Here is a 26,233-nt window from a genome sequence, read left to right on the forward strand (position 1 = left end):
GTTTCAAAATGCCTACCACATATACCTTAGTTGTCTATAAAGTGTGATGACAGACTTTAGCAATGACCATTATCTAGCTAAAGTTTGGACCAATGCAAAAATTATTACCTGTTGCCTGCTTTTGGTCCCTGTGATATAAAAGTAGACTGTAACTTTTTAAAAAACACAATCAATCAAAACCCCAAAGTGAGCAGTCCTGCTCCTTCCTAGCTCTTCATCGCTCCTCCCTGGGTTTAAAATTCAGCTATTCATCCTGGACTCTTGATTACAATTACATAAATGAGAGCAGTAATTCAATATTCATTTTAGTTTTAAAATACCTTGAGGTGTGATTCGTTTCGCTGGTCTTTGTTGTAGCGTTTGCAGATTGTATACTGTTAGCTTCACTAGGAGGATCTTTCAGAATATCTGACTTTGGTCTGGGGGAGAGAAGATACAAAAAAATAGGGATTTAAAAGATAGCTTTGCTTTATCTGCAAAATAAGATACTATATTTATTCTCTCAGAAACTTACTTTGTTTTCTTGTTGGTATTTTTCTTGGTAACACTAGGACTAATTTCCTTATCTTTTTCAGGTTTCTCTTTATCTTGCTTCTCAACCTTCTCCTTCTTCTCCTTTTTTGGGGGTGGTGGAGTGGCATATTGCTGTGCCACTTGTTGTGCCACCAGCTGAGAATTGATCCGAGGTTTTCTGAAACAGTCAAGAAAAAACACTATTAATTGTTTTAGAAGTATTTTTTTTCTGAGATGATACATTTCATATGTACACGTTAAACCTAACTCACACAGCCCCACGTTCATGTGGCCAGCAACACAGTACAGTGTTTCTGGGAGTGCTGAGAATACTGTTTCTTTCAGGCTGTCAAGATTATACTGACTGACAGCTTTCAAATACTCCTGCTGCAGAAGGTTAATCTCATTTTATTAAATGGACACTGGTAATCCCCTGAAAAGAGAATGAAATTAGAAGTGTGGCATTCACTCCTCAATCTAATTATTCTGACTGGTTACGCTCCCCTGCAGTGCTATGATTGGCATGGGCAACACACACAGAGCATAAAACCCAACTGTGGTTCATACTAGCTCCCAAGGGGGCAAAGACTGAAAGTCAGTATGAAAAATCTTAGACAAGTAATACATTCATTGTGCCATCAACCATTTAGTTTGCACCAATCTCCAACTGACACTGGCTCTCAGCACCATTGTTTACAGATTCTAAGTGGTGCCAAACACTTTCACAATGCATGACCATTTAAAGACCCCAAAGAGGAACATTTACAAAAGGAACATTTATGAATTACTTCTATACACAGTAGCTCCTCCTTATCAGTACGAGATATGTTTTAAGACCCTCAGCAGATACCTGAAAGCAAATACAGTAGGGCACCTTGTAAGCAGTACTTCATCACCACAGATCTGAAAAGAGGCAATTACTAAGTGATTAGGCACCTCACCTAGTGTGGCAATACTAGACCAGGGAATGATTCATGTCCAGGTAAGGGCAGAGTGAGACAGTACAAAACGTTATCACAATTACAAAGTATACAATTCAAAACTGGTACTGTTTATTTTAAACAATTTTCCATGGAATATTTTTTGACCATGGATAATCATGGGTAACTGGACTATAAAAAGTGAAACCTGGATTAAAAGGATTACTGCTGTTTCCATCTAGACAGATATTCACAGCAGAATAAACTCTCCAAATACAAAAAGGGAAGATCCAAATGGGTCCCTAACAAGAGGAAACACTGGTTGCCCTGATGTAATAGCTATCTTCAGGCCCTGTAGTTCTTTCTCTACCCCTCAGGTCAGGGAAGATAACTAGAGAAAAGGAATCAGAACTGTTCAGAGATCTACTTCTTGACAGAGTACATGAGACACATTTAAGGGGAGAAAAAAAAAAAAGCTGACTTTAAACATAATTCAGGCTTCCTTAATAAGACAAGGGTTGCTAGGTGCATGGCATAAAGACTCCTAAGTTAAGCACGGTGTTACTGCAGTACCTCTTGGTAGGGGCCATGGTACGCCGACAAGAGACGTGGGACAAGAGGAGATGGGACAGATGCTTATTACTGCGTAACAGCACACACATTAACCTGAGTGTTTCAGTACTGGCTCAATGACAGTGTGGTTTGCAAGGAAGGTGCAATCTCAAAGCTAGCTACCTAACAGCCTCTAGCAACATGAACTTTGATCAGGGGTGGCACAGCACAAGGGATTCAGGCAAAGATAAGAAAGTAACCACAGAATGGGGTGAATTACAGAGCCTCAGATCCTGTCTCCATATACAGTCTTACCCCTAGTGAAAGGCAACTATTTCTTTCTATGGTTTCTAACATAAAGTTATTGTACATATTCTGCCCCTTCAAATTGGAAGCAAGACTGTGTTAATGCTTACATAAAGACAACGACTATTTTGAAACATTTCATAAATATTGACTGAGGACACAAATCTATCAGCTGTCTATAGGGATTACCAAGCTGTCAGAATCACAGATAAACTAACTGCCACTGAGTAACTAATACTCTGGTGTCAAAATACTAGAGTTAATAATGTGAATAAGGCACTCAAATTTTATGAAAAAGTACACCCTATTAGATACTTTCATTTAAGCCAATATGCAAACTTTTCTTCTACATAAACTTAAGAAGGCTACTTGGACCTGGGCATAAAAATTCCTCCAGCAAAAAGAATTTAAGGTATGACAAGAGCCTGGTCCCAGGAATTCCCAGCCTGATGAGACCTACCAATCTGAATCTGAGAAGCCAGCCTCATTCCAGGACACCCTACAAATTCTATGATGTCACTTTCCATGCTGTATTACAACTGCCAGTCTGCCATGTGCTCATCACCTTTGTCATAATGGCATTTAGCATAGTGCTAAGTACTCCACGTGTTGATAAATAAATGAAATTACAGAAGAACAAAAATGGGATATGTACTGAGCAGAGGGAGGGGCTGAATACTGTCCATAGCACAGAGCAATTAGCAAGAATTGTTTTTAAAACTGTGGTGCTAAGGATTAAAGAAAGACTCTGGCCAATACACAGGGGTCAATAGGCTTTAAGCAGAATTTCTGTAGGGCAGGATGCCTTGAATCATGACAGACTGTAAAGGAGGGGAAAGGGTGATCAAAAAGAATTAACTCACAGAGCAATGCAATGAGGCCACTTCCTACTGAGCCAAGAGAGGTATGCTACGAACAGGTAAACTGACATTTTTACTCACAAGATAATTCTTTCAGGTGGCTACTTCCTGCCCAGGGAAACTGATGAAACAGAACTAGAACTAGGGTGGGGCTGGGGTGGGATGTGGAAATGAGAAATCAGAAGAGATTTTAAAACCAGAGATTAGAAATGGTGTGCCTGCCTCATGAAAACACAGAGATGAAGGAAGAGACAAGTGCTGTAGGGACCTTGCAACCTGCAAAGTGTGCCTGAAAGGAATAGTTCTCAGCTCTCTAAAACTCCTGCTTGTAGACTATAGATTATCCCTCACAAGGCCTTCTCGCAAAGTTAACGGCATGCTGCAATTAATAGCCAAGATGCCTGTCCAATTTCTACCACTGGTGGCTGTTCACAACTTCATCAAATACACGCTTGGTATTCTTCACCATCCCTAATTATAGGACAAATTCTTCTATGTACAAAAACAAACTGTACACAACTAAGTGCATTTCATATTTGCTCCCACACAATGTTGGGCCACAAGATTCAAGTAATATTTCTCCCTAAAGTAGTATTTTATTTATGCAATAAAACCAAACCTCCACAAGTGGAAAGAGAATGGGATCTGATTATTACCAAGAGAAATGGAACCTCTGGTAAAACTACATGTATTGCCAGATGTGGTGGGGCTCATCAATAATCCCAGCATCCAGTCACTGAGGTGGGAGGATCACTGCAAATATGGTGACAATGTGTGCTATGCAGTGGGTTCAAGGGCATCTGGGAACACACAGCAAGACACTGTCTCAACTTGCAACCCTCTCAATAAAAGGAAAAAAAAAAAAAAGACAGCAAAAAATAACACATCAACTGTCTTGTTTAAAAAACAAAACACGGTGCTCTAAATGTCAATAAAGTATACTATGAAAAATTCCGATCAACGCTTGTCAGTTCAACAGGGCCTTCATTAACTGTATTACACTGTCCCCTTTGCAAGAAGGGGATTGTTTGGTTGTCCTTGAAGTAGAGGAAAGAGGATAGGAAAGGCGGCCAAGAATGTTTTGCTTGCTTTCCACCGTCCCTTGGACATTCTCCATAATGGATGAATCCTTATCACTTCTGATCAGTGAGAAATAATGACTTCCCACAAATTCACATTGCTTATTTAATGATGTCTTCTAAACTATAAATAGCTCTTGTATGCTTAATAAGCCAAACTTTTTCCATGTCATGTGGTCAATTCTTTAGTAATGAACTGAGTCTGTACCTTAAATATTAACCTGTGATTTTCAACTCATAAACTTTAACAATTAACAGCCTTCTCAGTACATCGTGCATATGAGGTCCAAACATCTAGCTCATGGCTTTTAGTACCTTAAGTCTCAAAATGAAACCAACCACCCACCATGGAAACCACAACAACCACCTCTCTCACCAAAACAAACGAACAAAAGCCCCAAACTTGACCAAAGGACAATAAAGCGAACATTTTCTAGTATTTGAGTAAACAGTTTCTAGAATTTTACCTTTAAGTATGGCATTAAACAAGTTTTCCTGTAACTTCAAGACTAGAATTTATGAAAAAGATCTTGCTTTTGGGGGGCAGGGGGAGATACTATTTTTGTTTTTTGTTATTTCAACAAGGTGAACCTTGAAATACTATGAAATGTCAATAATGTACATTATTAGTGCATGTCTATTTGAAGTTAAACCATCAAATTTTATTTTGGATGAGTCTGTTCCATTTTTTATTATTTATTTAGTTCCATTTTTAAAAAAGAAAAACAAATCTTTATCTGAGGGAAACCTGTACTTTACTGTTCATTTGTCAAGTACTTCTGTATAGTTTCAGCCACAAGAAGCAACAGGAACAAAGCCTTATCTTTGTAGTTTGACCAAACCAAGAAGAATTTTAAATGAATTACATTTTTTCTTGATTACATTCAGCTTTTCACTGAAAAGAAAGAAGAAAGAAAAACAAAAAAACTGCATGTAATTTTTTTATTTGTGAAAGTGTCTTTTTTCAAAATGTGTTTGGTACTGGGTCTCACTACACAGCTTGGACTTGTAGTGACTCTCCTGTTTTCAGCTTCTCCAGTGTTGGGATTGATTACAGGCATGAGCCAATACGTGTGGTCTTGCTGACTCAGCTTGCCCCGGGGTGGGGGAGGGGCTGAATGTGGTGCCAGGGATTGAACTCCTGTCCCTGTGCTTGCCTAAGCAGGTGCTTAGTCCACTGAGCTATCTTGCCAGTCCACAAAAGGATCTTGTTAAAGCTGCATGGAAGGTAAATAAATCTCATCTTTAATTGGAATAGTTTGTATGAGAAAATGTATCCTAAATGGTAAAGAATCAAACTGTAAGGGCTGGTCAGATAGTTTAGCAGATTAAAGTGCCTGCTTAGGCAGATGCAGGGACCGGGATTCAATTCCCAGACTGCTGTGCTGGCCCTGCCTCCAGGGCAGGCTGAGAAGGCAATTGAGATGGGGTGTGGTGGTGCACACCTGTAATCCCAGCACTTGGGAAGCTAAAAACAGGAGGAACACTATGAGTCCAACCTGTGTAGTGTGGCCCTGTAGACCCTGGACTAGATACAGAGAGAGAGAGAGAGAGAGAGAGAGAGAGAGAGAGAGAGAGAGAGAAACTGCAAATACAGTTGTGGACAAAAATCCATTTGGGGTAATTCCTGTGTTTATCCCTAAGCCAATATACATGTTAAGCACAAAGTTGTCTACCCCAACTGCATTATCCTCCACTAAATACTACTGGCCTATGGCTCTCATGATTAATACAACTTGTTTCCTGTTGACCCACCATGGCTCCTGACCCACTGTATTTTTAAAATGTCAAGGGATCTATCTATACTACTCTGTGATTTCATTTAAGACACCTATCATTACAAAATAGCTAAGTTGAAAATTCAACTGTCACTCAACTTGACTAAAATAGTGTATGTCAGAGTATTAATGTCCGTGTTCCCAGTCCGTGTCTTTTTACAATTTTTTATTTTTTAATTATTACTTCCTTCTCACAGAAACATTTGTTTTCAATCTCTCTAATCCTCTGGCTCATCTTTTAAAATGAGTCACTGGGTGAACCTAAGGAGTCTTAAATCCATTCATATCACTTTCCCATTTGTACATATTCATGACAGAAGAGAACCACCATGCTCCGTATTAGAAATTAAAAAATTTCTACCAAATCTGACTCCCAGCTACCAAAATTTAAAAACTCAAGTGAGGTCCTATTCCTATATTCTCCCTTGCATCATCCTCACAGGAAATGGAAGGATAGTAGGGTAAAAAGGACAAAATACAGACTCTCTAGAGTGAAGGCAGTCTTCAGGCTGACTATGGAGGACCTGCTACTGAGCTTAGGGAAATTACATGAAATGGGAATAACATCTAATTTAAGACTAAAGCCAAGATGTAATGAGGTAAAGCTTACTTAGCTCTTAACACAGCACATGTAGATCTTTACCAGAATATATAAATTCCAAAGAATTGTTTTTTCCGATTATAAATGTATCTACTATTCTTGCTCAGAAAGTAAGGGTAAATGAAAATGGTTATTCATGAAAAAACCTGTTAAACCTGCCTAGGGAAATGTAGGCACAACCCCCTGACATATGTTGGCACCCTGAAGATAATTATGCTAGCAGCAACAAATAGGAAGACTTCAAGACATACCTACCAATATTTCTGCATATTTCATAGAGAATTCTGGTTTTGCTGGTCCCTTTTAAAAAGAGGATGCCTTTAAGGGAGGTGACCAGACTTCAACCATACACTGTATGCAATTATATACTCATTAATAAGAGTCAGGACAAGGATCCTTACCTAAGTGAACAGCAGATTACCTAACTGCAAATTGTCATCATGAATATTCCAAGGTCTTCACACCCTGAAAATATACTCAATATGTGAGCACATAAGTGAAAGTACTATAATTTTTCTGTAACTCACCAACACACAGCCAATAAATAAAAGAGCTGTAAGTGATTTAACACTCTTGGAAACAAAACACTTGTTTTACAAACCTATCTGGTAGCCATAGAAAATAGCCCATAGGTTCTCAAGGTACTGATCCAGAGACTCCTGGGATTTCCAAGACCCCTTCATGAAACTACAAAATTATTTCCACAATAATTCTATAATTACTTGTCTTTTCACTTTCACATTCTCACAAGTTTACAAAAGAGCTTTCCAAAGACTGTATGACATATAATAACATCAGTGCCAACAGCCTGTATATGTTGTAAGTGTCTCAGTCTTCATTTCTGATAGGGAAAGTTTCTGTACATAAAAGGAAGAAGAGAAGCTCCTTTGGGTCCCTATTTTTGAAGAGGTTTAGGGATGCTCTGATCAAAACCCACAAAGGCTGCACCATAGGTAAAAAGATACTTTCTTGAAGAAGGCAATCTGTAAGACTATTTTTGTTCAGCAAGATTTCAAGAAAGAAACATGGAGCATGAAGAAATAATCTCTAAGTGCAGACTAAGAAAACATTTTGAAAAATAAACTTATTAAATACTGGCCCAATTCTCCCCAAAGTGAGAATAAATATTTCAACCAGACTATAAATCTGGCATCTTTTTATTTCCTCACTCCATGGTGCCTGTACTGTGAGAAATGTACTATCATTCCAGTATTTTATGTTAATGTCCCATTGTAAATATGCCCTTTTAAGTCTCTCACTGTACTTTTCCAAAAAAGAGAGCCTATGAACATAGAACACATCCACTGGATGCACAGAAAAGTGTTTCCCAAATTGTTTTAAATATGGCCTATCTACAAAGGTGACTTTTTTTATATCCACATGCCACATTTTCAACATAAACTGTATTTGATAGTAAGAGACTTCAGTCTGAGTAGTGAGTGTTAGGATCATTCTCAGTATGGCAAGGTGGCACATGCCTGTAATCTCAGCTTTAGGGAGACTGAAACAACAGGGTCTCTGCAAGTCTGAGGCCAGCCTGGGCTACAAAGTGAGTTCAAGGCCATCCTGAAATGCACAGAGAAATCTTTTTTTCAAAAAAATGGAGGGGAGAGCAATGTAAGTACAACCAAAAGGGCTGGACCTACATCTACTAATAAAGCCAGCCCTCTGCTTGCTTGCTCCTCTACCTGAGAGGAAAGCCTGTAAGAATATCCATGCCCATGCACTGGGCCAGCATCCCATGCTTTTCAAGTCTCACTTGAGGGTATGGGAACACACAAAATGCTGTGTGGGCCAAATAGCTCAGCAGATTAAAGCGCCAGTTTAGGCAGACCCAGGGGCCTGGGGGCGATGAGACTGATTGAGACTGGGTGTAGTAGTGCATGCCCGTAATCTCAGCATTTAGGAGGCTGTAAACAGGAAGATTACTATGAATCTGATCTACGCAGTGAGACCCTGTACACCCTTGTCCTAAATACAAGAAAAAAAAAATACTGTTTTGTGCCTCCTCCTCTGTCCACCTTGGCTTCAATTTTGACATTTCAGCTATGTTTTCAGATTCAGTACACAGACTTTTCCCAGTGCCTACCAACGATGTGACAAGGAAAGGAGCTGTACATTCTGAATGTCTGTGGATATTCAATTTGGAAGGCCTGGTTATTTATGATTAAAGGTGCTGCGTACTCTATGTAGTCAACCTGGTCACAGCTGGTAGAACTTTTTTTAAAAGGTGAGCTCTTTGCTTTCTATTTATTGCAGAACTCTATGACTGATTAAATTATGTAGTGTCTTCAGACATTTGTTTTTCACTGATGAAGAGCATAACAATCACTAAGGGTCACTTAGCTCAGATATTTGTGCATAATATTTAACAAAGATAACATTCTATAGGCTGTTTATGTTCTTAGTAATTCATTTTGCCTGTTTTTAACTGTCAGAATTAAATATACACTATTAGTTGAGTGAAATGGACACGATATGGACACAACTTCTCTCTCTTCCCCTAACACATACATAAAATTACCTTACAGACCAAGTCAACAATTAAGATGAATCCTAGAAGCTACAAATCTCTAAGCAAACTAGTTTAAGATGAAAATCGGGTGCATCTTTCTCCAGGAAATATATTAAAGCAATCTAATCAGTCCTGTAAATGACTTTATAGCTCTCAAGAAGTCCATTTACAATGTATGTAACCATTTTGCAATTACAGTTCATGTTACAAAAACATGAAAGACAAAAAAATCAGTACTCTAAGAAAAACAATTAGATAAAAACTCAAAGTCTTACATTACTTCAATTAATTTGCCCTCTTTTTTTTTTATTTATTACATTTATTTATTGTGTGTGTGTGTGTGGCCAGCTCAGCCCACCAGGGGGCGGGTCTGGCTGGCATGTGGTGCTGGGGATCGAACCGCGGTCCCTGTGCTTTGCCAAGCTTATTTCAAGTAGGTGCTTTAGACCACTGAGCCATCTCTCCAGCCCCTAATTTGCCCTCTTTATGAGTTGGTTTCCTTATGTGTTAAAATTAACAGTTAAATTAAAAAAAATTAGTAAGGTTTTCCTTTAAATCTAGTCTTTACAAAACAAAACACCTAAATATTAAAAAACAGCTGGAAGAAACAAGTTAATTCATTCCAGCCAGCTGGAAGCACCAGACTGTCCCAATGGGTAGCTTTGTACCTCTGGTGGTACAAATGTATCAAATTACTTTTGTTGTTTTTAGTAATAAAATTAATAAGTCTATAAACAGACCAAATCCAGTTACTTGACTTAATAATTACTGCCCAAATAAAAACACTACCTGATGTTACTTGGTGCCGGGGATTTAGCTCAGTGGTGCAGTGCCTGTCTGGCAAGCTTGAAGTCATGAGTTTGAATCCCAGCACTCCCCAAAACAAACAAACAATGCTACTCATACCAGTTAAAAAATTCTATTAACCAACAAATGTATTTCATTAAAAGAAACATTTGTAAATAGTTTCATAACATAGAAATCTTGCAAGTACCCCACTGGTGATAGCTATACTGTAGTGTGTGTGTGTGTTTGTGTGTGTGCGTGTGTGTATATAATTTTAAAGTTTTCCTTAAGGAACTATAATATGATATCTGGTCTGCTAAATCACTACCTTTCTTTTTCATTATTGTAATCAGAGGCCCCCTAAGAAGCAGTAAGTGGCTTCAATGGGACAGGCACATACATACCGCCAGTTGTTCAAGCCAGTGGTAATTACTGAATATAAATCAGACCCATCCAGGACAAAGACATAGGAATTACAGTCCCATCCTAAACTTGTTAAAGTGATCACTCTTCTCACCCAGTCTCTTCATATTAAATGATATGATGACCTACACAATTACAATTCACAATATCATCTATACTGCAGACATTAAGTTAATTGTGGTCTTTATTTCTAGTCAGAGAAATAATCTTTTGGGGTGTCTTTTCTACTTGAAAATCATTGTAAACCCAGACATAAATGAAGTGTAAATACTCAAAAATTACTAGTTTCTGTTAGAGACACTAGCACTGAATTTAAGAATTCCTACAACTCAAATATGGTTTCATTTTGATACGGTGGTAAACCATGTAGTGAGGTAGAAGATCGGAACTTATGTCAAGCAGTAATCTTTGAAATAATCGTTCATCACATTTGTTACACATATCCACAAAGAAATTAACTGGGAAAATAATCAACTTGGGTTAAGTATAGAAATTGACTTAAAATCAAGAGTACTTTCAGAGACACTACCAAGAGTCATGCATTCTATTCTAATGTGCCAAAGCATGCATGGTATCTCAGTCCCTATGGCATGAAGTAAGCAGTAAAACCTACTGTGGCTTACAAAATATATATCTCATTATCTTGATGATCAATTCTTTCCAGGCATTACTCTTGCCACAGTATGCTGCTTACAGAATCAAACCTACGTCACTCCTTAGATTTGACATCCGACTCTTCTGTTTTGTTAAGGCAACCTTTCACACCCATTATCCCACAATGCTTGTGGCCCACCAACTCAAGTCACATTGAACTTTACCCTATCTTTTCCGACAATACTTTTCATCATGTGCTGTTTGCTTATCTGCTATCCTTTAGCTTCTCATATGTCCTTTTTCATATTTTACCTTCAAACCCCATATTCCCATAAAGAAGACCCAGCTCAAATGCTACTTTCTTCATCTCTCCTGGAAAAGTTAAGTCTGTGGCCAAATTTTCAGACTTCCCAACAACTTATATTACAATTCATCACCCTAGACAGACACCTCAATTTGTCTTTTGAGTTTATAAACATCTCTAAAGTAATACTGACTCTTTCAATGTACACTATGCTCTCCAAACTTACTTTAACATACTGTTGCCTGACGCTAGTAGCTCAGTTAATGCTGGCTACAACAATATAAGTAGGCTGTATAATATGGTACAGATGGCAGGTACTCTACCAGCATGCAATGTAACACTATACTTAATTGTGATGGTCTGGGCCTTACAACAGAACTCTTTAGGACTTCAGATCTCTAACTCATCTCTTATACAGCCACACATACCCCACCAAAAACAAAAAAAAAAACAACAAAAAATAGAATATAGATTTTCAATGAACATAAAGATCTATCCCAAGGATAGAGAAAATAGACTGGCTGATAACAAATGTTTATTATGAGGAAACATTGCATACAGTATCATATATATCATCTCTCATAATCTTCAGGACTTCGAGACAAAGGGCAGTAGTACAGATTGAACCAATGGAGCTATATACCCAGCCCTTTCTATCACTAATTTTAAGGTAGAGTCCCATTAAATTGCCCAGGTTTGGCCTCAGATTTAGAATTCTCTTCACCTCAGCCTTCTGAATAGCTAGAAATACAGGCATGTGCCATAATGCCCTGGTTCCTTGTAACTTTCTGAAGTTATTAAAGGAACCAGAGGCCCAAAGTGCTCACGGTACCTACAAGGCTAGTTCTATTAGTACTGAACCCAAGTTTATGCTCTTTCTGCTAATCTACACTTCCCATCCAAAGAACTTTAACAAGGGAAATGAACCAAAGGTGGTAAATGGGAGGGAAGCAAAGGAAAATGAACACCATTTTTAAGAGAAAATTAATTATTGACTGCAGCAATAAATCAATACTAATATTTTTATTAATTTTATTGAGAAACAAATAACAGTGAGACAGTTTCAAAATTGATTAGTAGGACAGTTTCAATAATTAATGCATTGCATATTGTTGTCTTTGTAGTGGTTATTCATAGTACAAGATACAGACATGATATCCTGTCCAAACGCTATCAGTACAAATCTTTCTTCTCACTGAATTAAGAGAAAGTAGCTGTGTATCTATCGTATTTTGTAGGTACACATAAAAAAAATGGTCCTTCATTTATATCCCCTTTTTTTATTTAGTTTTGTCAGAGATGGGTATTCCATTGCCATTTAAATATTGTAGGTGCATGAATTCAGCAAAATAATCCAATATTGAGAGCCAGAGCAAAGAGGACTAAAGTGGGCCACTAAACCTAAACACCAACGCAGTATTTCTTCAAACTGTTTTTCTTCCCTCTATACTATAGCATAGATACTCCTTTCTTATCTCATAGTCTACTTGTTCTGTTCAACAGAGTCTGATACCTTTAAGTGTCTAGAGTTAAGAAACTAAGAAAAACTCTTAAAGTCCTTCAAAAATGAGCTGGGGGGGGGATGTTCCTGGGGAGGGGAGAAGAATGCTCTTGGCCTTTTCTGCTTCTCTATCAAAGAAAGATTTATGGGTATAGTTAAAACTGAGTCCCCCCAAGCAGAGCACAATTAATAAGGCTGCTTAACTTAATACCACAGAAATCACATTATTACAAAATCAAGTTTCGTGTCATCAAGTGGGATTTCCACACTCATCAGCAAGGTCTCCAATTACAGATTTATCTAAATCCTTATCTTGTAAAAAGGGATATTTATAAACTGAGATGATATGAATATACTTATATGAGTATAATCATCCCGATAAAAAAACTTTTCAAAGTTTGGTATCCACTTTAAGTAAAATATCTGCCTTTCACATCAAAGCAATCCAATACTAACAAGGTAAGGTTTATATTCCACAAATGACAACTGTCTCTCTGAAAGACTTCTATACTTCTCACACTGCTCCAAATGCACTCTCAAGTCTTGCTGGGAATTTCAACCACTAATTTGCAAAGACAAAATAAGAATTTTTTTCCAAATGTTTTTGGAAGTTTTTTTTGGAACCAGGGATTGAACTCAGGCCCTTGCTAGGGAAGCACTTACTCCACTGAGCCATTCTCCCTGGCATTTTTGGAAGTAGAAATTCTAAATGTTCTTTAAAACAAAATGTTGCCAGGCATGGTGGTGTACACACCTGTAATCCCAGCACTTCAGAGGCTGAGGCAGGAGGATCCCTGGGAGTTCAAGATCAATCTAAGGTACAAAATGAGTTGCTTGCCCATTTTAATCTCCTCTTCTGTGTTAAAACTTATTAACTTGAGTTCATAGTCACAACTTAAAATTGAGTGCTGGTCAGTTACTCTGTAGAAATGTCCCTCAATTTGGGGACACATGGCCTTATGTTTCCTCATCATCGGAATGGGGCTACACATTTTGATAATACCACAGTAATGGTACTCTCTGCTTAGAGCATCCTGTCAAGGAGTTCAATATTACTGCATCTTACCTATCTTAAAAATTTCCTTCTTTCTAACAAATATCTTAGTGGAATACTTTCAGACTATACAAATACACTGTTTCTCCTCAAACTCTCAGTCACTACTTTTAGTATCCAACGGACTCCAAACAAATCACCATTCTTTTGCGTAAGTGGGTTTTTAATGCCCATATTAGTGATCAACTACATTTTTCCCTTCCCACTTATTAACTAGCACTCTTTCAGAGCTCTCTTCTTTCCTACATATTTACTTACTTCTTTTATCCTATGGCTTAAAATTCACCTATATGGGGCTTTCCTCCTCAAACTGCTCTGGCTTTTGCCATGAGTAGGCTCTGTGTGTTATTTATGATAAATCCCAATTAATCTAGGTGTTTATAAAAGTCTACAACCAAATTATCCTTGGACTGTGTTCCATTCATAAGCACTGCATTCAATGACCACTATAATCTAAAGAAGGAATAAAATAATGCATTGTGTAAGGTGATAAATCACTCTGCACTCTGTCCCAGTTAGCCTTACACTCCTGAGAACATAACTGTTAACAAAGTCTGTGTCTCTACAAGTTCAGACTTAGAATATCATAGTATATTTTGAGTGCTAAACTAATTTAATTAACATCATGAATCTAATGCTTCTAATGGCAAGCTGTGTTCTGAATACATACTTGATCATCAATAAGAGGTGGCAAAAAAAAAAAAAAAAAAAAACCCACAAGAGAATTAAGGATAAACTCTAGTTAGATAAAGTGTTCCACAAAACACAAAATACACTTTTCTAAAATTTTAGGGAGGGAACGAGCAACAAAGAATCCAGAACCATTTTTGCTTTGAGCCTTGCTGAGGCTTTTACAGAAAGCTAGTGGCATGCCAAAACTACTTCCTCCTTGCTGAGCTGCTACCCCCAAAATCTGCCCTTCAAATAAAAGCATTAAGACACACTGGAGTTTACTGGCTTGTTTTACTTGGCCAATTTTCTGCCTAGGATAAATTTTAATCAAGTACGATGCACTTTTTTTGCTTTTTGAGGCAAGGGTCTTGCCATGTTGTCCAGGCTGGTATTGAACTCTTGGCCTCACTCAAGTAATCCTCCCACCAGAATCACCTGAGAAGTTGGGACTACAAATGCATGCTGCAGTGTCTGGCTACAGCTAAGTTTTCTAACTGTAACAAACAACCTACAGCAGTACACAGAAATAACCAAACCAAATAAAAAAGGGTGTGGTGGCACACAACTGTAATCCCAATAAGCAAAGAGACTGAGGCAGGAGGATCACCACTAGATTAAGCCTTTCCTGAGCTACAGAGGGAGACCCTGTCTGAAAGAAAGACAAGACAAGACAAGACAAGACAAGACAAGACAAGACAAGACAAGACAAATATAGCTGTACAATCACCACTGCTAATATTCCTTTATGCCCCTTCCAGGCAGTCTTCACTCCCAGCTCTAGGAGGACAGTGGCCCGTTGTTTTTTTTTTCTGTCACTTGATGTTATTCTTCCTCCAACTTTTACATGGAATTACACTGTATATATTACTCATGTATACCTACTCCCACTGGGCATAAAATTTCTGAGATCCAGCCATGTTTTTGTGTATCTAGCTTCCTGTTGACATACATTGAAGCTTTTTTTAGTTTTTAGCTAACAAGGATAAATCAGGGATGAACATTCAAGTGTGAATCTTTGTGTGGACATGTTTTAACTTCTTCTGACTAAAAGATCTGTGGCAGTTTTATATTCATTTTATAAGAAAGTGCCAAACTCTTTTCCAAAGTGATTATGCAACATATGAACATGCCAATGTCTCTACATCCTCAATAACACTAGGTACCACCAGTCTTTTTAGCATGAATCTTTCAGGCAGGCATACATTAGCATCTCAATAATGGTCTTAATTTTTAACTCTCAGATGACTAATGATGTACAACATTTTGCCTAGGATGCACTTTGATACAAGTACAGTTGACAGTTTTTTAAAAAAGCCTATAGAATATTTATGAAGTTGAAGACTGCAAATATTAACAGTCAAAGGTTGGTGATGAGCAGAGACTCTGTTATTTCTATTTTTGTGTTTCAACTACACTTTTTTTTAAAGTTACAAATAAAGCAGTAGTCTTCTGAGTTACATACCTACAGAATTTTCCACTTCTTAAAGTTCAAAAACTCAGAAGTAAATAAAAGATTTTTAAGGACAGCTGTCTAATCTAAGCATACAAAAATAAATCCTTTTAAGGTTTTTTTTTTATCTAAAAAGTTTTACAATCGCTTGGCATGGAATGGCACATGCCTGTAATCTGTCACTCAGGAGACTGGGGCAGGAAGGATGATCACAATGAATTTGAGGCCAACCTGGGCTACAAGTTGAGTTCAAGGCCAGCCTGGACTATATAGTGAGACCCTGCCTACACATACCTACATAAGTACATACATACATACATACATGCCCAACAATCTATTAACCAACCCTTAAAATTTAATCATTTGATCCAAGTAACTAAGAATGTTTGTACACGTAAGGTCTGTAAAAGCACTAAATTGGATACAGATATAACAGACAGGTGACAAGACTGGATGGCTATAGGAAAACTAGTACTTTGATGACAGAATCAAAAGCTGAAGGGGTTCAGTGAACTGGAATAATGGATTTGAGATCAGACAACGAGATTTCACAGGATAGCAGTATTTATGAAGATGGACTAGCTTGCTGTATTTCTTAATCTGAGCGGAACTGTTCTAGGGGAAAGAAGAACAGATGTTAAGAAAATGAAAGTTTAACCCACTTTTCATCAATTTGCAAATGAATTATAACAAGTAGCCTCAGCTACCACAACTGTTAAAAAGGAGAAAATACCTGCTCTACATTACTTTCACAACAGGGTGGAGGACAAAATGTAACTATTAAAATAAATCCTTGAGGAAAGAGTATTACAGAAGAGTTATTTTACCAAGTAAAACCAGATAATACTTTCCTCCATCTTTCAGACAAATGCCTTAGAGAGTTAGTGCTACATAAAAAAAAAAAAAAAAAAAAAAAATTACAATAGGAAAAAGTTATGCCATTATTGCCACACTACATTCACTGAACACCACCAGCAATTCTAGGTATTAAAAATGGTATTTCACGTTCTTCATGTTACTATATGGAAATTATTTTCCCCTTTTTGAGAATTTTAGGCTGCTATTACAGTGCGATTCCATCAAGCTGCCCTAGCAAGTACAATCTACAACATTTTTAGCAGTACTGGTAATGACAGCACCTTACAGGGAAGCCACTTCTGTTACACCAGCAGCTTTCCATGTCCCTGCTATTACTGTAAGTCTTCCACAGTGGTACCTAGCCCTCAATCTAGAAGACTAGAATTCATTTAAAACAGGCTAGAATTAAGAGTACAATCTTTCACAAGTAGATCATAATTTTAAAGGTCACTTCTGACCAATAATTTAGCATCTTCTCCAAATGTCTTTTAAATAACCTATCCTCTCAAATGATACTTTACTGCATTAAATCTATCAAACTTTCTTATACTTAGCTATTAGTAATAAACAAGCCACATCTGCTATTTGAATATGTATCCACATCCCAAGCTTTTTTTTTTTTAAATCTGGATTTATTTGGTACAAGGTCTCGTTATGCAGCTCAGACTCATAGTGATCTTCCTGTCTCAGCCTCCCTAGTGCTGAGATTACAGGCATGTGCATGCCTGGTTTCAGTGGCCAGCTTGGTGCAGGGCCCAGCATGGCATGTAGTACCAGGGATCAAACTTGGGTCCTTGTGCTTGCCAGGCACGTGCTTAGACTGCCAAGTTATCTCCCAGCCCAACATTCCAAACTTTGAAACTTTGTAAGAAATTAAAGATGTATACACATGATCTACAAATATAAAGCATTATCTCACAGTAATTACAAATAAAATAAACTAGGACCAAAATCCTTGCCACAACCAGCAAATAGACTGGTAGGTATATTTTAGCAACAGAATATAACAGGAAAGTGTTTTCTGCCCAACAAACTCAAATTTGTAACTCTTACAAAAACACAAACCTCAAAATCAACCTTCGTGGAGGGGGGATTATCAATTTGACTTATCTGCATAACAAAAATAATTTTATTCAACCTTAACTAACTATTGAAGAATAACAAAGCCCTAGGCACAAGGTTTTAGCAAACTGGCCCACACACTTAGAAAAACAAACATGTTTAAAATAGAAAAAGTGACAAAGAAAGCAGGTAGTTTCATGTGCCTAGGGGCCAGCAAACTATACTCCCCACACCCACCAGCTGCCATTTTCTGAGGTGGGATCCACAAGCTGCAATGACTACTAGTAGGACAGCAGGACTGGTGATGAAACTACTCCAGGTGTGCAGGGCTGCAAAAGGTCTCACTTGGTCCACTAGGTCTCCCCAACACCATTAAGAAAGGAAAGCAAAGTACAGTACTTTAAAAAAGCAGAAGTTTTTGTCTTTCACTTCTATTCCTCACCAGGGAAGACTAGGCATGGCAAGGGGAATATGTCCTAAACTTATTTAAGGGCCTACTAAACTAAAGGCAGTTTCAGCCTCTGTTGGATGCTACAAGAAAACCAAAAGTAAGTCAAAAGCCATGATATGATATGTGTAATAAATATCCAACTATACCAAAAAGCCATGCAAAGTAGGAGGCTTCAAATAAATTTCCCAGAATGTTATTTACAAACAGCTTAAAGTTATGGATATAACCTGATTTTACAGAAACCTAGCATTCCCATATAGTATTTAGTGAGGTGTTAAAGTACACCTTTTTGCTCTTTTGGGGGGGGGGGTCGGGGGGGGAGATGTTAACCTGGAATCAAGTTCAGGACCTCATGCTTGCCAAGCAGGTATGCTGTGCTGCTGAGCTATATCCTCAGCTCCAGTACACTTGTTCTTTTTTTTTTTTTTTTTAATTCTATTTATTTATTTATTTATGGGGGGGGGCAGCTCAGCCCACCAGGGGGCGGGGCTGGCTGGCATGTGGTGCTGGGGGATTGAACCGCGGTCCCTGTGCTTTGTTAAGTTCTGTAGGTGCTTTAGACCACTGAGCCATCTCACCAGCCCCAGTACACTTGTTCTTGAAGAAAGTATTCTGTATAAAGCCTTTTACTTCCACTCCCTTGTCCTCTCTCCCACCACCTTCAGTCCTCTCCCACCACCTTCAGACATTTGGTCCTCTTCACATTTGAAAAGATGTGTCTTCCTGTTTCTTTCCATCATCTTTTATTTTGCTATTTATGCTATTTATACTTTGGCTTACTAAACTGAGAGACACTATTAAGCATGTATGTCTGATTTATTTTAGTTAATATATTTTCAAGGTATATCCATGCTCCTACAAATGCCCCAAATCATCCTTGTTTTTTGGCTGAGCAGTACTCCACTATGCATAGGTAGCACATTTTCTTGATCCATTTGTCTATAATGGGCATACATGCTGCTTCCAAGATTTACCTATTGTAACAGCGCTGCTGTAAACACTGATATGCGTGCAGATTTAAGGTAGGTCATGAACATGTACAAGCTAGTTTCAATGAATGTAATCTGTATGTCATACGCATGAATAAAAATAGTAACAATACTGTGATGGTGAAAATGGGAAAAGAGGAATAAAAAGAAACAAGTTGTGTTCAATACGTGTACCCTCTCTCTTCTCTGACTATAAACATCCAAATATGTATGATGTAAAAAAATTTTTAAAGTACAGCTAACAAAAAAATTTCTGAAAATATACATTAGACTATCTGCTTTACAATCACAACCAAAAGATTCCATGTTAAACTTGTCTAATTTTGTTCTCAATGTTCCACATTTATTTGGCCACAGAACCTCTTTTTGGTTTCACATTTTGTCTGTTTATTCAAATCTATCAGGATTCCCCCACCCCCACCCCCATGCTCCATCTGCACATCCATCAAACTAAATGATGTATTGAGAGCACGTGCTTTCTGGAGGTGGTGAGATAATGGAGGTATTCCCTCTTGGCCTGAATAGTTCTGGCCTATCCTTTTCCATATATCCCAAATTTAACTTAAACAAAAAGCTACCCTGTCTATGTTCTGAGTTAGTGACCAACAGAGGAATGAATTTATGTATCTTACAATGCCCAGGTGAATATACAGGTCCAAGATCACAAATGTGACCAATACCTGAGACAGGGATTACCTGTAGAAGTGCCCTACAGCCCTCTCGTCTGCTGCAGTCACTGCTCTTTCAGAATAATGAAGAATTTGCTCTACATTGAAGATGACTAAATAGGGTTAGAAAGAACAAGTTTCCCTAAGAATCTAAGTTTTAATGTGTCTGCATACTATTTAACAGACAAATGAAGTGTCTGACCAAGACTTTTTTCCCAGTTCAGAACACAAAGGTCAGAGCCTAATCAAGATCATCCTGCTCTAAGGCCCAAATGATGTCATGGATTTTACAGTTACTTTACCTTTCTACTTCTGATTCTGGTGGAGACACATCAACAATTTTAATGTTGCCTCAGAAAAGTGAAATATGGAAAAGTAACATCAAAATATGCAGAACAGCATATAATTTGATTTACTCCTGTGGATCACATAGCACCTACTTAAGTAGCTACCACTGTAAAATAAATTAATTTTACAATACTGTAGCTTTTCTTAGCTGTGGTTTTGCTTTCTGAGGTTTCAGCTAACCACAGTCAATCATAGTCTGAAAATATTACATGGCAAGTTCCAGAAATAAATTCACAGGTTTTAAATAATTTTTATTATACTATATTGTTGTAATTATTCTTAGTTAAGGTATTGTCTCTTATTGTGCCTAACTTGTAAATTATCACGTGTATGTATATATGGGGGCACAATATGTATTTATCTGAGGTTTTGGGCTACCCATGTTAACAGTCATTAACGGAGGTCTTGGAAAATATTCCTTAAAAGACTGGGGTGTGAATGAAACACTTCTGACTATATTCAAGTTTTGGATCAATTGGCTTTCTTTGTCCACTAACTGATTAAATAGTTAAACATTTCGTACTGTTTAACCTCAAGTTTCAAGAAGGCAGTGGAAGATACATTTATCAAATACCTTAAAAAAAAAAAAAAAAAAAAAAGGTTATTTAGCCAGGTGTGGTGGTATACGCTTATAAACCCAGCACTCCAGAGGCTGTGGCTCTAAGGAACATTGCCATGAGTTCAAGCAGGGCCTGGCTGAATTGCACAGCAAGATCTTACTTTTTTAAAAAAGAGAGAAGACAGGAAGAGAGAGGGAGACAGGGAGAGGGAGAGAGAGAGGAAAGGAAGGAGGGAAGACAAACAAAACCCATATGGGTTAATGAAGGGAGGGGGTATCTACAGTCATTTTCCCAGAAAAAAAATACTCTTGTCCTTGGGACAGAATGATTCACAGTTCTACAGTACTAAGTAGAAAGACAGAACACCATTTGTATCAAAAATCAACCTAACTTCAGTGGGTGTCACCTCTCCTGCAACTTTTGTGAAAAGGCACAAGTAGTTGTCTGCATGCAATTTCTGAGGATCTGTGGATTCTAGCAGACACTAATTTGCACAAAAACAAGCAAAGACAACTAGTCATCACTCCATGTGGACCTGAAGAATCTCAGGATGTTACATTCAAGTCATATAATTCTTCTGAATTCATCAATTCTGGGAAACACAAAACAGCATGTAGTTAAAACTTTGCCTTAACTGTATACAAAAACAGCTCAACTGAAATGACTGAAAATGGCCACACACGCACACAAGTGTCATCTTACTTCTTCTTTTGTGAACTTTCACTTCAGACTTGTACAACTGTGGAGTAATTTAATATTCACATCCAAAAATCACTAATTTCCCACTTGGTCGCTAGTCCCATCACTACCTTTTTATTACAGGAATTAATAGTTTGTCTTTTAACTTGCTTGTAGGTTTCTAAATTGAGTCTTGGCTTCTGCATTTAATTTCCTTAACTAAATTTTAAGTGCCTCATGATCAGAAGCTAATTCTTAGTTCTCCCTATTAAAGCCTTGGCTTCTGTAAAATAATATCCTGAAAATTAATGAAGATTACTAATCACTAGTACTCCAGGATTGAGAGCTGTGGGTTTTTTGTTTTTTTCCTGTGATACCTTAAACTGCCCTGAATGAAAACCCCACACTTTAGTCTTCCTTCCTACCTTAATATACTCGGCTCAATCTGAAGATATTAAGAGTATGGTTTTGGAGACGCTTCCATGAAATCCCTGAACTGGCAGAGGTAGGCTACATTGTGGTGGCTTGGATAAAATGCACTCCTATAGCTTTGTGTAGCAAAGTCCACATAAAATTCATACACGTAGGTCTGCACATTGATGTGATACGTATGTGATGCATTAAATCTGTTGTGGCAAATGTAAAGGCACTCTTTCACAAAAGGAGAGGTGTGGTATCCTGGGGTCTGAAAATGAAATGCCAGTTAAGAGTGAGGAGTCTGAAGCCAGTGTTGTGGTACATGCCTTTAACCCCAGCATACTGGGAGGCTGAAGTGGGAGGATTCCAAGTTTTCAAAACTCAAATCTAGGGAATTTAGGGACTTAGTAAGACCCTGTCTCAAAATAAAAATAGCAAAGGGCTGGGAGTGTACCTGAGTGCAAAAGCATATTCAAAACTCAGTATCACCAAGAAAATGTAAGCATACTCTTTCTAACCAACCAGCTTTCTTCTCTCAAAACAGTCTGTTTGCTAGGTTTGGTGGCACATGCCTGTAATCCAAACACTAGAAAAGCTGAGGCAGGAGGATTGCTGCGATTTCAAGGCCAGCTTGGGCTACATAATGAGTCGGGGGAAGCTTTAATTATGGAGTCCTGCATCAAAAAAAAGTCTATCCTATCCAAGTGTTACTCTGTTACAGTCTCAGACATAACAGCATAATCTTTCAGACACAAACCTCTTCCAATTCCCTTTAAGTAACTTGCAAATCCAATCTACACAAGTATACACAACCTTCAAATACATGTGCCCCTCATCCATACATGCCCTTCAAACATATATGGAGAACTAAATGCACTACCCAAATAAATGAGTGGCCCTAATTTCATCTAACATATACATGCTTATCAACACCTAATATTGACATCAAAACTTTTAAAACTACAAAAGCAATTTTCTGATACCTTCCAATGCATACAGTTACGATGTGCTGCCACCAACACTGAACCAGACTCTGCTTGTTTTTAAGTCTGTCCAAAACTCTGTCACTACTCCTCTTGTGGGGTAAGGGAGAGGAGACTTGCCTAATTATCTTCTCCGTGACTAGGGGCTAAACTTAATGACTTATCTTTAACAAAGAGAGTATGAAGCAAATCATTTCTATTTCTGAGACTAGAATGTACAAGGCAACCTGTCTTATTTCTTGTTCTCCCTTGGATCACTGCAAGACAGGCTGGCCATCACATCATGAAAATACAAAGTCTATGGAGAGGTTGCCAACAGCCAGGAAGAAACCAAGGTCTTCAGTAAAGCCATGAAATACAAGAAAGTCATATTGAAAAGAAGATTCTCAGCCCTAGTCAAACTATTAATGACTGCAAGTCCAGCCAGCTATTTATTACAACTTCATTGGGGGAATCTAAGCCTGAATATACAGCAATAAATGATTAAAAAGAAATACATACCCCATGTTCAAGTATACAGTAATTTTATCAAGAATGCCCAGAAAACAAGATTAATGTTCTAGGCTATAAAGATCTATTGTATCTAAGACCTTTATATAAAGTTACACATTCTAGGGCCAGGGATGTAGCTCAATGGCACAGCACCTGCCAGGCAAGCATGAAGTCCTGAGTTTGATTTCCAGTACCAAAAGAAAACACAAAGCTGCACATTCTAATCCGATCTATCCTAGAGGAAATAATGGTTAATTTTGAGGAAGTCAAAGGTATCTTAGGGCTGGAGAGATAGCTTGGCAGTCTAAGTGTCTACCTGGCAAGCACAAGGATCCAGGTTCAATCCCCAATAGTGCCAGGTGAGCCAGCCAGCCACTGAAACCAGGAACAGTGGTGCACGCCCTGTAATCCCAGTGCTGGGGACGCTGAGACAAGAGGATGACTACAATTCTGAGCCGCTTAGCAAGACCCTGTATCAAATAAATAAAGAAATACTTTTAAAAAGTAAATTTTAACATCATCTGTGGCTATGTCCTGAGAAATGTATCAGTAGGCAATTTCATATGTGAAATGAACACCACATATATGTACATATATACACAAAACTTAGATGATGCCATGTACTATAAACCTAGGTTATGTGATTGATGTGTGTATGGCAAAACACATAATAAAGTGTGTGAGAATGCTGACCTACACAGCACATTTTCTTTAAGTAAGTGTAAGTAATACATTCCAAATTACATTAATCCAATGACAAACGTTTCTTATCACTGTCAAGTATCATGCTCTGTATAGGACTGAATGTATTATACTTTATGGACAGTAGTCTGCTTACACTAGTATCACAACAAGCAAAGCACTGTTCTTCAACAGTGTGACAGCTACAATGTCATCAGGCCACTGGAAAGTTTTTGGCTCCATTATACTTTTAAGGGCCTCCACTGTGTATTTGGGTGCATCACTGAAAAAAACCTGTCACTGTACAGCATGTGACTGTATGAGTAACCCAATTCTGACCTCACAACAAACTTCTTCACAAATTTCATTAAATTTTGTCACCAGAATTTAAGTTATTCCTTTAGATTGGTGATCAGCAAATTACTTTCTGTTTGTTAAAGGTCAGGAAGCACTCAGGTTTGGCAGGCCAACAGGTAAGATCAATATTACATGACAATTACCAAGTATTTAAAAATGTAGTAAAAGAAAGAAAAAGAAAAATCTGAGCTCCTAGCCCTACAAATACAAGTTTTGAGTGGTAGTCTGCCTATTACAGTTTATGCTACAAAAAGCAATGTCTTTTCTCTTTTATACTAAAGTAAGCCCCCAAGTTTCACAGTGCCTGCATGTAAATCATAACAAAAACAGCAATTACACTTGTAACTTTAATAAGATTCCTTTTCATAAGAGCAAGGGTCACCATTCTAAAGTTAACAATAGTCAATAAAATATCGAGCCCTAAGAACAAAAACACCCAATTCTGTCAAGAAATGCAAATTTATTTTAGTCTGGGTATTAGAGATAAGGAGTATGTATGGTCTATTCTCCCAAGCCCTTAAGTTGAAATCCTAATATATAAGATGTTAGTTACAGGAGGGGGACCTCTGGAAGGAGGGCTCTGCCCTTATTAGTGAGATTGGTACTCATAGAAGAGGAAGCTTCTGAAATAACGACTCCCTCTGTCTCTACCATGTAAGAACACAGAAACCATCAAGGACCAGGAAATGGGCTCTGGCCAGTCACTGAATCAATCTGCTGGCCTCGTGGACTTCCTAGCCTTCTGTTGTTTCCAAGCTAAGGAAGCTTATGGTACTTTCTTAGAGCAACCTGAATGGACTAAGACAGGGCTAATGGCAATAATGCCTCCAGATGACAAAGTAATGCTGGTACACTGGTCACCCAATAAACCAGCCTCAACTGCTGCTGTGAAATTCCTCGGGTTACAGCCCTAAGGTTTTCGGGTTTGTTTTAAAGAGTATGCTGCTCCATAAACTCAACTTAGTTGGACCAAGTTGGTTCTTACAATGCCAGGGAGATAACTCAGTGGTGTAAGTGCCTGCCTAGCATGTGTAAGGTCCTGAGCTCGATCCCCAGTACAAGGGGGGTGGGAGGTTTCTTGTAACAATAGTCAGGAGACAGATCTTCAACTTCTAGCCTTTATTCTCACTAGCTACACAACTTTCACTCATTCATTTTCTCTAAGATTTAAGTCTTCATAATGCAGGTAACAAAATTTGACACAAATATGTACTATTTAAATTATAAGCCAGAAGCACAGGGACCAGGGTTTGATCCCAGGCACCACATTCCGTGCTGGCCCTACCCCCTGGCATGCTGAGCCAGCTATTGGGCGTGATGGAGTTCACCTATAATCCCAGCACTGGGGAGGCTGAGAGAGGACGATCACCGAGTCCAAGCTGCATAGCAAGACCCTGTACCAAATACATAATTTTTTTTAAAAAGACATAATAAAAAAGTACAAAGTCTTAAATATTGTAGTCTAAAAGTAAGCAGTTTTCTAATAAGGAGTGGAAAAAACTAAAAGAATTACAGTCTGAAAAATATTCCACTTGATTTGTCTGTAATACTGGGGAAATTTCGAGAAACTTAGAAAATATTTTCTGAAGGGAATACCAGCCTCTTACTTTGCCTTAATACGGTATTTTATTTGTTTCTAAAACTAAAGATCAATTAATTTTCTCAGTAAAAATTTTCCCTCCAACAGAAACTTTAAATTAAATGTTTTTTCTCAAGTGGAGGTATGGCTGAAGGTACTTGAAATCAGTCTGGCATGCCAATCAATAATCCTTAGTACCCAC

General features: G+C 38.0%; 1 protein-coding gene across 2 annotated transcripts in view; it reads right to left on the reverse strand.

The window, feature by feature from the left end:
- Positions 1 to 26,233, reverse strand: part of Rybp (RING1 and YY1 binding protein) — an 89,565-nt gene that overhangs the window by 4,048 nt on the left and 59,284 nt on the right. For both annotated transcript variants that reach the window (XM_004629513.3, XM_023713320.1), the window contains exons 3-4: positions 515 to 691; positions 321 to 419 (exon numbers count right to left, since the gene is read on the reverse strand). In XM_004629513.3, the coding sequence (XP_004629570.1) occupies positions 321 to 419; positions 515 to 691 (276 nt within the window). The remainder of the gene's footprint in view (positions 1 to 320; positions 420 to 514; positions 692 to 26,233) is intronic.

The sequence above is a fragment of the Octodon degus genome, unplaced genomic scaffold (assembly GCF_000260255.1).
Source record: "Octodon degus isolate 3935 unplaced genomic scaffold, OctDeg1.0 scaffold00030, whole genome shotgun sequence".
Classification (NCBI taxonomy): Eukaryota; Metazoa; Chordata; class Mammalia; order Rodentia; family Octodontidae; genus Octodon; species Octodon degus.